A 13,037-nucleotide genomic window follows, 5' to 3' on the forward strand; every position below is an offset into this window, starting at 1 on the left:
CGTAAGCGTCACCTGTCAGAGTCCTATCTATACTATCAGGGGTCCCATATCACTCGAACTGCACGCGCCCCACACCATTACACAGCCTCCACCAGCTTGCACAGTCCCCTGCTGGCATGCAGGGTCCAGAAATTAATGAAGTTGCCTCCATACCCGTACACGCCCCATCCGCTCGATACAATTTGAAACGAGACTCGTCAGGCCGGGCAACACAATTCCAGTCATCAGCAGTCCAATTTAAGTGTTGACGGGCCCAGGCGAGGCGTAAAGCTTTGTGTCGTGCAGTCATCAAGGGCACACGAGTGGGCCTTCGGCTTCGAAAGCCCGTATCGACGACGCTTCATTGAATGGTTTGCACGCTGACACATGCTGATGGCCCAGCACTGAAATCTGCAGAAATTTGCGGAAGGGTTGCACTTCTGTCACGTTGAACGATTTTCTTAGTCGTCTTTGGTCCCATTCTTGGAGGGTCTTTTCCCGGCCGCAGCGATATCGGAGACTTGATGATTTACAGGTTTCCTTATATTCATAGTACACTCGTGTAATGGTTGTAAGGGAAACTCCGCACTTCATCGCTACCTCGGAGACGCTGTGTCCCATTGCTCGTGCGCCCACTATATCACCACGTTCAAACTCACGTAACCTGATAAACTGTCATTGTATCAGCAGTAACCAATCTAACAACTGCATCAGACACTTGTCTTATATAGGTTTTTCCGACCGCAGCGCCGTATTCTGCCTATTTATGTATTTCTGAATTTGAATACGCATGCCTATACCAGTTTCTTTGGTGCTTCAGTGTATGTGCAATACAAAATGCTGTGAAAGGTGTACATATCCTTCCTTAAATGCAACAAGCGGGCCACACTAACTACGAAAAATACCCTCATACCTGTTCGGTACTTCGCTGTCGAAACTACACATGATGGTAGGTAACGTTCTGCAGGTATTCGCAAACTTACACCCTTCCATCGGATTACTACAGACTGCAGGGCAATTAATCACGCCAAATAACTCGTTTCCAGTCACCCACTTTACTCACTGTAAAGCGTCGCATAGCATTGACTACAGATTCAAATGGCTCTGAGCACTACGGGACTTAACTGCTGAGATCATCAGTCCCCTAGAACTTAGAACTACTTAAACCTAACTAACGTAAGGACATTACACACATCCATGCACGAGGCAGGATTCGAAATTCCGACCGTAGCGGTCGCGCGGTTCCAGACTGTAGCGCCTAGAACCGCTCGGCCACTCCGGCCAGCTGACTACAGATATGTGTCCCTTATGACGAGCTGTTCGGCCATTGTACGCCACCGTCATTATGCTAACTGGACTGCTGGTAGCACCTTGGAACTCACGACCGATTTCTCCCTCTGATTTCATGCGAGTTTTCTATAATCACCGTGCGGCATCACTCGATGGTCCTTGTCTCTCAGCACTGAGGTCCTCGTGGTCTCGAATGGCCGTACTTGTTCCTTCACGATTCCAATTTACAATCACATCACCAATAGTCGCCTTGGACTGGTTCAGAAGAAGAGAGATTATGGTTTAACCCCCTGTCGGCAGCTTTAGAAGGCTTGATGCATTTACCTAAATAATATCCAGTGACTATTCCACGTTCGGACTGACTGATATCTGCTGAGCAACAAACTGACAACAGAATACTCCCTGCCTCGTTTTATACTGGAGGGCACACTTCTCGTGTCATCTAGTGGTCAATTCTACATTACACAGAGGTTTACGCATGCTTCTGATCAGATTGTGTACCTTAGATGTACTTAGTATACTCTGCTCCATAATGTCGACTGTTCATAATAATGTGATGCACGTATTTTGTACATTCGTTATACTTTCGGAACTAGAGTGTCAATTGTTTGCGTGTTACTGTATTCTCGTGGTTTAGTCATGTCAAGTCATGTGTTCTATACTTTATATAAGATTCTACCGACTAGCATTTGATCATCATAGGCCGCACCACCCTCTCCTTCTGTCTCCATGATTTCTAACTCACCCTTTGTGGTCGTCTCATCCAACTCACTCACACCCTGAGATACCTTGGCCTCACCCTGGACCGTCACGTCACCTGGATACCTCACCTCCTGACCATCCAGCAGAAAGCCCATTCCCGCCTCCGCCTCCTGAAACTCATGTCTGGTCGGACATGGGGATTGCATCCTTCCACCATCCTCCACACCTACAAATTCCTCATCTGTCCTGTTCTCAGTGATGCCAGTATTGCCTGGATCTTCGCACTCACCCGCTTTTACAAGGCCCTCCAAATCCTTAAACGTCATGCGCTCTGCCTTGCCTTTCATATCCGCCATCCATCCCCCATACAGCTCCTGTATGACCTAATCCCCTTCCCCCACCTCCTCCTTTTCCTCCAACATCTCTGCGTCCTTTACACTGTCTGCAGGCTTAATCCCCCCCACCCTCTAGTTTCCTCCTTCCTCTCCACCCCCCGCACATAGCCGCGCCTCTATCGCTGTATCCCTCCCTCTCTCCACATCGACACCCTCCATCTACGCTCCTGGAAATTGAAATAAGAACACCGTGAATTCATTGTCCCAGGAAGGGGAAACTTTATTGACACATTCCTGGGGTCAGATACATCACATGATCACACTGACAGAACCACAGGCACATAGACCAATGTCGGCACTAGTACAGTGTATATCCACCTTTCGCAGCAATGCAGGCTGCTATTCTCCCATGGAGACGATCGTAGAGATGCTGGATGTAGTCCTGTGGAACGGCCTCAGTTGGACCAGCGTTCGTGATGGACGTGCAGACCGCGTGAGACGACGCTTCATCCAGTCCAAAACATGCTCAATGGGGGACAGATCCGGAGATCTTGCTGGCCAGGGTAGTTGACTTACACCTTCTAGAGCACGTTGGGTGGCACGGGATACATGCGGACGTGCATTGTCCTGTTGGAACAGCAAGTTCCCTTGCCGGTCTAGGAATGGTAGAACGATGGGTTCGATGACGGTTTGGATGTACCATGCACTATTCAGTGTCCCCTCGACGATCACCAGAGATGTACGGCCATGTAGGAGATCGCTCCCCACACCATGATGCCGGGTGTTGGCCCTGTGTGCCTCTGTCGTATGCAGTCCTGATTGTGGCGCTCACCGGCACGGCGCCAAACACGCATACGACCATCATTGGCACAAAGGCAGAAGCGACTCTCATCGCTGAAGACGACACGTCTCCATTCGTCCCTCCATTCACGCCTGTCGCGACACCACTGGAGGCGGGCTGCACGATGTTGGGGCGTGAGCGGAAGACGGCCTAACGGTGTGCGGGACCGTAGCCCAGCTTCATGGAGACGGTTGCGAATGGTCCTCGCCGATACCCCAGGAGCAACAGTGTCCCTAATTTGCTGGGAAGTGGCGGTGCGGTCCCCTACGGTACTGCGTAGGATCCTACGGTCCTGGCGTGCATCCGTGCGTCGCTGCGGTCCGGTCCCAGGTCGACGGGCACGTGCACCTTCCGCCGACCACTGGCGACAACATCGATGTACTGTGGAGACCTCACGCCCCACGTGTTGAGCAATTCGGCGGTACGTCCACCCGGCCTCCCGCATGCCCACTATACGCCCTCGCTCAAAGTCTGTCAACTGCACATACGGTTCACGTCCACGCTGTCGCGGCATGCTACGAGTGTTAAAGACTGCGATGGAGCTCCGTATGCCACGGCAAACTGGCTGACACTGACGGCGGCGGTGCACAAATGCTGCACAGCTAGCGCCATTCGACGGCCAACACCGCGGTTCCTGGTGTGTCCACTGTGCCGTGCGTGTGATCATTGCTTGTACAGCCCTCTCGCAGTGTCCGGAGCTAGTATGGTGGGTCTGAGACACCGGTGTCAATGTGTTCTTTTTTTCATTTCCAGGAGTGTAATTCATCAGGGCAATTTCCTCCCCCTCCCGTATGATGAACTTCGCCGTGACATATGCCCATCCATTTAACTATAATCTGGCCTTGTTCCCTCCCCCACCTCCCTCGCCCCCAGGGCCCCCCTTTTTCCTCTCCCCTCCTTCTCTCCCTGAGTCCCTGCACACCCTCCTCAGCTGTTTTCCTCTCCCGTCCCTTCCCTTCCAAACCCTCCTTCGGCGCGTCCCCCACTTCATCCCCCTTTCTCCCCCTCCTCATCGTCTCCTTTCCCCTTCTTCCCATTTCGCTTGTCTCCCCCACCCCTTGAAGATCCTCTCAGGTTTCTATTCGTTATCAGTGTGGTACGTTAGTGCACTGTGTCGGTGCCGTTACACAGTGTTATCTAGTGAAGGGGATTTTCATTGTGTGCTTGACCTGTTTATTGTCCATCACAGTTCCTTGCTACGCCGTCCGACATGTGGCTGTTTTACTCGTTAAACGGACATTTATGCTGCGGCCGTACTTTGCCTGGTGCCTTTCAATGTAGTGTGTGTGTGTTTTTTTGTGTAACATAATTTTTTAGAATTTTATCTCCGAATTACAGTCACCCCTTTGTATGTCTTCTTTGCTTCTGTTCCGCCTTTTTTTGTTTCTATTTTCCCCATGTTATCTCCTTTATATTGTTTTTAAACGCCTTCCTGTTTATTTATGTCTCTTGGCTGAAGAGCAGCGCTTATGCTGCTGCCAGCCCGCCCCTGATGGAGAATGGAAATGACAGTAAAGGTGCAAAAAAAGCATTTGATGCTAATAATGCGCAGCATATCTGAACTGTGTATAGTGGCGCAGGTAGAAGGTAAGGTCGGAGACTGCGGACTGAAGTGACGGGCCTGCGTGTGTTGGTGTGTTGCAGTGCGCCGAGCAGTGCGTGCGGGAGCGCGCGGTGAGCAAGGCGGGCAGCTGCCCCGGCGACCTGTCGGCGCTGTCGGCGTTCGAGGCGGCGTGCATCACGGCGTGCGCGCACGACGGCGACTGCCCCGCCACCGACAAGTGCTGCCCCAACGCCTGCGGCGCCACCTGCCAGCGCGCGCAGCAGCTGGACGTCGCGCCAGGTACGCCAGGGAGGCGCTCCCACCTCCAGCAGAGCACGAGTGTTTTTTTATCTTTCATAACTCCCTTAGAAGGAAGGACGTAGCATCGAAGAGAATCTAATGCCCTTTAGAGCCTTAGCTTAATTAGGTATTGTTGTTTGGACACACTGAAAGATTGTGGTAAGGAATGTTACAGAGAATCGTCTAACAAGGAGCTGAGTGTGAGGTCGCAAAATGGCAGCGATGTTAGGGCTTTCGATGCTCCACGTATCGTGTACCATGCAACCACAATATTGGCTGCTAACGTAATACGAAGCGAAACTGGAGGTATCCAATGGTGAGAACAGCAGAGCCTACGGAGGGTAATTGGAACTGTTCAGTCGTCAAGTAACTCACAACAGTATTGCAGTGCTAGCGGTACTGATATACAGCAGGGCAATGGCAAGGAAAGCAAACCAAATATTGCATTATACCTACAGCAACAGTTATCGAAGCTGACATTTCGTCAGGGAGGGACCCAAGGAATTCCGCACAGTGAGAAAGATGAGTCATTGGAATCTGTGGTGTCGTATACTCTCGACTGTGCGAACAGTGTACATGAGGAGTACAATGATGACGCTACTTGCGTAACAAGTGAAAGTGACACTAAAACACGTGTCGAGCCACGTAGTTCGTCACCTTGTCGGATAGGGAGACATAAATCTCGTCTCCAATGAAACTTAGTGAAGGATAGCCGTTGTCCAAGGAGCGGATACTAAACAATTACGTACCTGGAAGATCATTTGCAGTATAGTAAAAAAAATATGATTTCCGAATAATTCGCCAACAGTATGACCGTGTAGTGTATAAGAAAAACTTTGGATATTCAAGGAAGGACAAAGCGCACTTGTTGAAAAATCTGGTGTTTGCGCGTTTCGTTGATGCTCGATATAATTTACACGACGTGCATGATAGATACCTACTACATTATACACATTGAATTGCGCGCTTTATAGAGTACAGTGATTCCAAGGAAACCAACGGACGATTGCATTACTTCAAACAGTGCTACAAGTCTGGAAGACGTAAGGTAACGAAATTCTGGACGATGCATAGCAAACAGATAAATTGGCTCCAAAATTAGCAGATGAGATGAACAAATATTACCCATGGTTTTGTAAGGAATTTGCTTCGAACTCCGACCAGTCGGGTTCTGAAGACAAAATGCGTATGCAATTAACTATGAAAGTTAGAGGTACGAAGAGAGTTTTATCAATATCAACTGACAGTAATGCCTTAGCGTATGCGTATACAGTTATGCCGACTGGGTGGTAAATTGGTTCAAAAGTTATTTATTGTGCTGCGAGAAGCTGTAGGTGCTTTGCCCCCTGCTGTTCTTTCTGGTGGGCTTCATCTTGCAAGGGCAGTAGGGAGTGTTTACGTCACAGCAAGCAAAAGTGGGAAAATGGACGTAAGAGAAATATAAATATGGAATGAACACTGCTTTCGGCCAATAATTGTTCAGATTAACTTCTTTTGCTTGATTCCTGGTCTGCGTGTACAAAATCGTACTCCTTTAGAGAAAACTATCCCTCCTGGAAAGTGTGTGACATTGCAAATCATACCACCATCAACCACACGACAAATTCAGCCTCTGGATGTTTGTTTTTTCCGTGTCCATAAAACATATTATAGCAGCTTCGCTTTAAAGATTGGCCAGTTTCACAATAAGCCTCGCGGCACACACATTCGCATTCGCTTGCTTGCCGTCACGTTCCGTCAGCTCCCATCACCTCGTTGGACCAATATGTTTGTAAAAGCATTTTTTACGAGTGGATACCTAGATGAATGTCCTGCACCGTTTGTAGCTCACAAGGAATTTGCATTAGATCTTGTTGGTGTAAGCCCCTGTGATTACCGTGGGGCACCATTTTCCATTCATCGATCATTGTGCAAGTTAACGGTTTGCTTTGAACAATTCTTGAATTTCAACGACGTCCGTTGTGAAGTGCAATACGTGCGTCCCATCGGAGGTTTATATCTGCACCTTCCGCACATTAATTTTCTATCGCCTTCTGGTGAACACGATGTACACTTTCGTTAATGTATTGACTTAACATGGCAAGTATCTCGCATTGGCAGCCATTGCAGCAGTGCCTACTGGCAAAAGTCTCCAGGAATTGACTGTTTCCCCTCTATTCTTTCTTGGCATTCAGATATAGGGGTCGTGACGAGACCCCAGCGGTGGCGGGTGAATCGGCTGATGGTGAAGCAGGACGGAGCGCCGTCTCTCCACCTGGACGTGGGCTGCGGAGGTACTGGTGACTGGAGTCTTACAGCGAACCGTCAGTAAAACACCCCTGCTTATAACAGTCCTTTATACGTGCCAATTACAGCTCTCCACCTGGATGACAGCGTATCCGGACACGACCATCCCCTTGGTGTGACAAAAAACGTGATTTCTCCAACCAGACGACACGTTCACACTGATCCACGGTCCAGTCTCGATGATTCTATTCCCATAGCAGTCATAACTGATGATATAGTTGGGTCAACTTGGAAACAGGTAGGGGTCTTCTGTTGTGGAGCTCTGTGCTAAGCAGTATGGGCTGTACAGTGTGTTCCGAAATACTTGTGCTTGCACCAGCATTGCACTCTGACGTCCTACACAGATTGATACCATTCCTGCTTCACAGAGGCGGCAGTCCAACAATCTTCACGTTCTGTGGCAAGGCGCGGATGTCCAAAAACATGTCGCATACTCGTGGCGTCACCGTCCTTCATCCACTATCTACAAATACTCATCATAGCAATGCGCGAACGCTCGACCAGATTAGCCGTTTTCGAGATATTCGTTCGCAGGCTCTCCATAGTAATAATCTGCCCCTTGTCAAAGTCACGAATTTTAGTGGATTTTCTCATTTGCATATCTTCGCTAGGGTGATCCCCCGTCTGTGTCTGATCCGCTTACATACTTTAGTTACTGCGTCATTTGCCCACAACACCACCAGACGGCATGCAACGTTGTGGTGGGCAGTGTCATAATGTTTTGGTTCGTCACCGTGTTTTGATGAGTTTCTAATATTGCTTAAAATTTTAGCGGTAAAACTGCGAAGCCATCTGCAGCTAGACGAACACATAAGACCAGTCGTTGGGAAGAGCAATGAGACAGTTCGATTTGTTGGAAGAGATCTGGAGGAGTGCATTTCTAAAAGGAATCTCATACAAGACACTAGTGTATTCAGTTCTAGAGTAGTGCTATAGTGTTTGGAGCTGCTATCAGCGGACATCGAACGAATTTGGAGACGTGCTGTTAGCATCATGACCGATGCGAAAGCAACTCTTTCTCAAGGAGCGGAAATTCATTGGAATAACGGTGGTCTTCTCGAAAATGAGTTGATAAATATAGAAAACTAAAAACAGCGCCGCCACTACGATGCATCTCGCACAGGACCATAAGACAGGACAGAAATATCACTGACTTTAGTAGCAACTACGCTCTGTGTCGCACTATGTAGTGGCTTCCGGAGTGTAGTAACTGTAGGTGTAGGTGCAGGCGTAGTGTTTCGAAGGATTTTCCCGTAGCTTTGATGAACAAACCAAAGTGGCAGTTTCTAGGGGAGGTTACGCATAGTACATGAGGAAGGCCGATTGTATGTTTCTAACCCATTCCGCCCTAAAACGAGTCCATGGCCATAGTCACTGCACCAAATCGCTCCGACTGATACCGACGTGACTTGCTAGCCAGATAAACGAAATCTTCCATCCCTCCAAGCTACTCGTGCTGAGAATACCCATTGCCGTCACTGAGTGCCTTGGATCGCTGGAAAATCTCTTACTACATAGTCACAAAATTTGAAAAGGGAAGCTAAAAATGTAATTAAGTGGAAGGAGGTGCATGAACCCATCACGTGATTGGTACTCGTTTTACAAATATTTCAAAAATAAGAGGTCAAAAACTGTCTTCCGTCATAAGCAGGACACTTCCACGTTAAAACTTATTAATTTGACCTCTCTTTAAAACCAGGGGCACTATCGAGACAGTAAATACGAAAAAATGTAATAAATCATTACCTAAGCACATTTATCATCATGACAATGAAAAATATGAAATACGACACATATATTTTCAATTTAAAATTTGAAGATGTTTTTGACGTATCACATACTAATGTCTCGTACATTCTTGTAGATCGCTGTGGTTCTCACCAACTATAAATGGCGTACAAACCTGAAGAATAACTAAGGAATGTAGTAATGTTTCGAAACAATGTTTGTAATGTGTAAGAAAACCCAATTACGCACTTCCGACTTTCCTGGAGTGGAGAAACCAGCCTTTTGAGTTCGTATTCGTAACACAGGTGCACTCTGTATACGATGGCCTGCTTCGTCACTCACAGCCCTTTATATGAAGACGTTGACTGTAAACAATTGTAAGGGCCTAACTGGTTGTTTTGAGAAATTACTCAGCAAACGTTTCAATAAAATCATCTAAATAAGATAATTTAAGTACATGTAATGTGATTCTTATTCAGGTAAGTCATTCTTTTCAAATATATTTACGGTAATGTCATATTTTCAAGCGGGTATATTCTAACTAACTTTTATTCTTAAAAATTCGTCAATGCGTACTTAACATTGTTGCAAACTGAGTACACTTAACATGTATTACCATGGACTTACCACTCATTATTTGGTGGGCGATTTAAAGAAACGTTACTACGAAACCTCTCAAAAATACAAATTCAGAAGGTTCGAATTCTATCAGTTTTTGATAGTAAGATTTGCATTGACAATTTTTGCAATGATAAAGTACGAAAATCTTCAATATTAATATGGAATTCAGCACAATATAGAATTAATTTTAGCCAGCTCCTTACTACAGCATGTAAAGCATGTTTAGCACAACTCTTAACATTTCTTCCATCAACCATTCAATTAAATTCAAGTAGACGATGGTAAGGGACACAACATTTTTTACTTCTTTAAAAAAATACTCCCAGTCACCGGATTAATAGCTACTTTTCAAGCGCATTTGCGCTCGGATACAAATGCAGGCTCTTATCTGAGATTTAGATGTTCATCTCATTCTCGGATTTTGCAAATCGCCCCTGAAAAGCATTTACGAGGCATGAAAACTGCGCTCGCCAACACTACTGGAAGCCATTTTTTGGCACTTACCACTGATTAGATGCACAAAGTTGTTATTAGTGACAATCTGAAATTAGAGAAAGAGAATTACTTCTCGGTTTATCGTGGAACTACCAACTAATATAAGTAAAACGTGTCACTTAACATGTTTTGCAGGAAATAACTCCGTTTCTCATCGATTTCCCTTGCCACTGCTTATAGCGAAGGTTTTTATACATCCGGCCTATAATCGATAGTACTTTCCTCCAAGTTCTGAAAGCTTCTGTATAGATGACAGCACTAGACAGATATCGGGTTACCTCTAGTGTCTGATTCCACCCGTCGACTTTGAGCAATGACATCATACCTAACGCAAAGACGGTACAGAGAGGCAATCTTTGACAGCAAATGTCGTATTCGAAAATAAACGAATGTAGCACAGGATAAAATTATAATCACAGTTTGCATGATTAACTATTCAGCCACGAATTATATCGAAAAGAATGGAAAGTAAGGAAAACAAATAAGAACAGAAAAAGAGAAAGATACATGTCTGAAACAAATTATCGTCTCAATTTATGTGTGTAAGGATAGCACAGTTAGCGATTCCATTCATTACACGGTTCGTTACTTAGACTATTTTTGGAGCAAGTGTGTGCACGATAGTCGTGGAATTTTTAGATTTGATCTTACTGTCTTCACTACTGTGAAAAAGAAAGAAACAGAATGCGTACCTACAATATTTGTTACTTTTACGCAGTATGGCGAGATCAATAAAACTCTAGAAATCCTAAAACAACCGAGTTCACAACCTCACTGCAAACAAGTCCAAAATTGTAAATCATAGAGTGATTGGAATCCGTAACTAGGTCTATTATAGTTATCGATTCCAACAATTCCATGGATTATTATTTAAACCATTTTTACGGCAGGTGTTTACACTGACATGTAATAGGACTTCTCCTTTGTAATTGTCCTCTAAACTACTGCAAAACATTACAAATATTGGAGTCAGTGACTAGAATTAAGCTATATAAGAGATCAGCTCTAGTTACTGATTCCAACCATTACATGCTACATTATTTAGAACATTTATGCAGTAGGTGTGCCCTGAATTGTAGAAGGGTTTCTACACCTGTAATTCCTCTCTGAACTGCTATGAAAATGTAACAAATATGAGAATTGGTAACTAGAATTAACGCATAAAGGTCAATTCTAGGTATCGATTTCAATATTCGTTACTTTTGTTAATTTTAATTATCTGTGTATTTTTTTCCTGTAGTTTATGAGCCGGTTTTTCCACATTTCATTCTCCCGGTTTCGTGATACATTTCAGTTTCTCCCCGCCAAAAACCACACATTCCCGCTGTAGCCCCGTTAGATTCAATAATTCTGATTATTATAAGTTAATGCTATTTTATAATACTACCACTTTCCCATTCGCTATACTGTAATAGAAATTAAAGGTTGTCTGTGCTTTTTTTTTCTTTGCATATATTATGACAGTAATTTATTAATTTATTCCAGATACACATATTTCTCTACTGTTTTATTCTTATTTATTTCTACAATTTTCAGTCGATTTCGATATAATTCGTGGGTAAGTAATTAATCGCGTGAACTGTGATCGTAATTTTATCACACGCTAGATTCCTTTGTTTACGAATATCATCCGCTGCTTTCGGAGAATACATCTATGTAGCATACCTGCCTCTAGTATGACGTCGTTGTTCAAAGCTGACTAGAGGAATCCGACACAATAATTTATCCCAGATATGGGATACAGAGTTCCCAGTGCCCAAAAGTGAGTATTACATTAGTGGAACATACGTGTCCCATGAACCACGGAGGGATGAAGTAGGCAGTGACTGGGTAATTAGATGCGTGCCGCTGTAGCAGGTGGCGGCGAGTGTGTTAATGCCCGCAGGTCTGTCGGCAGTGCCGGTGAACGTGAGCGCTGCGGAGCGCGGCCACGGCCGCGTGCACGTGCAGTGGCGGCTGCCGGGCGACGACGGCCACGCCCACGGCGACGGCGGGGCCGGCGGGGGCGACCCGGAGGCGCAGCTGGTGTTCGTGGTGCAGGAGCGCCACCACGTGGGGCAGCGGCTGGCGCGCGACCGCCTGGGCGCCTGGGGCCCGCTGCACCGCGGCGTGCGGCCGCACTGCCTGCTGCCCAGGGGCCTCGTCCGGCCCGGCAGGTGAGCCCTCCTCAGGCTGCGGCGCACACAGTCCAGCGCTGTTCACCAGTCTCGAGGAAATGTAGAAATCAGTGAGGACATCATCGCCTGGGAGATCACACAGAGGTTTTCCTTTGTCGTGCACACAGCACCTGTCTTTTGCTAAGTGCGAGAGTTGTGTCTGCAGGTAACTGATACGAACGTGTTGACTTTACTATCAGGTTTGTGTTGTTAACGACGATGAGAGAGAGAACGGAGAGGGTCCTCTCATATTCACTGTACACATAGCAGATACCAGATAGGGCCAGCAACATTTTTAGATTCCTCGCCAACGATGATGTTGGTTCCAAGAAAGTATCTTCACTGGACAGCAGAGAAGGGAAAAACCAACTGGTCAGAACCAATACCGATATTTTAATTCCGAATAACCGATAGTTTGCGGTATTTTTCTGATCACTAGTGTAACAATTACTTCTTATTATTTTATGCTAATAACGGAATAAAAAAAAAAGAAAAACAGAAAGTAGGTATGGCAACAGTGCTAAACAAATCTTTAAAAAAGAAGTAATTTTATACGTAAAATTGCATTATTTTGAAATAATGTGTTATTTCAGAAAATGAGAAACGCGAACAGTGCTATTTTAATAACAACGCCGACACAAACGAGCAACAAATAAATGGCAATAGAATTGGTGCAGAATTGCTGAAGTAATAATGTCCCTGCTGCCGTGTGTCGTGGTTCAAGATACGCGTGCACATGAGCTGTGTAAGATTTTCCCCGG

The 13,037-nt window shown here is 45.9% G+C and overlaps 1 protein-coding gene across 1 annotated transcript in view; it reads left to right on the forward strand.

The window, feature by feature from the left end:
- Positions 1-13,037, forward strand: part of LOC126268233 (anosmin-1) — a 266,943-nt gene that overhangs the window by 207,481 nt on the left and 46,425 nt on the right. The window contains exons 2-3 of the mRNA XM_049973884.1: positions 4,792-4,990; positions 12,006-12,276. Coding sequence (XP_049829841.1) covers positions 4,792-4,990; positions 12,006-12,276 — 470 coding nt within the window. The remainder of the gene's footprint in view (positions 1-4,791; positions 4,991-12,005; positions 12,277-13,037) is intronic.

This window comes from Schistocerca gregaria, chromosome 1, assembly GCF_023897955.1.
Source record: "Schistocerca gregaria isolate iqSchGreg1 chromosome 1, iqSchGreg1.2, whole genome shotgun sequence".
Classification (NCBI taxonomy): Eukaryota; Metazoa; Arthropoda; class Insecta; order Orthoptera; family Acrididae; genus Schistocerca; species Schistocerca gregaria.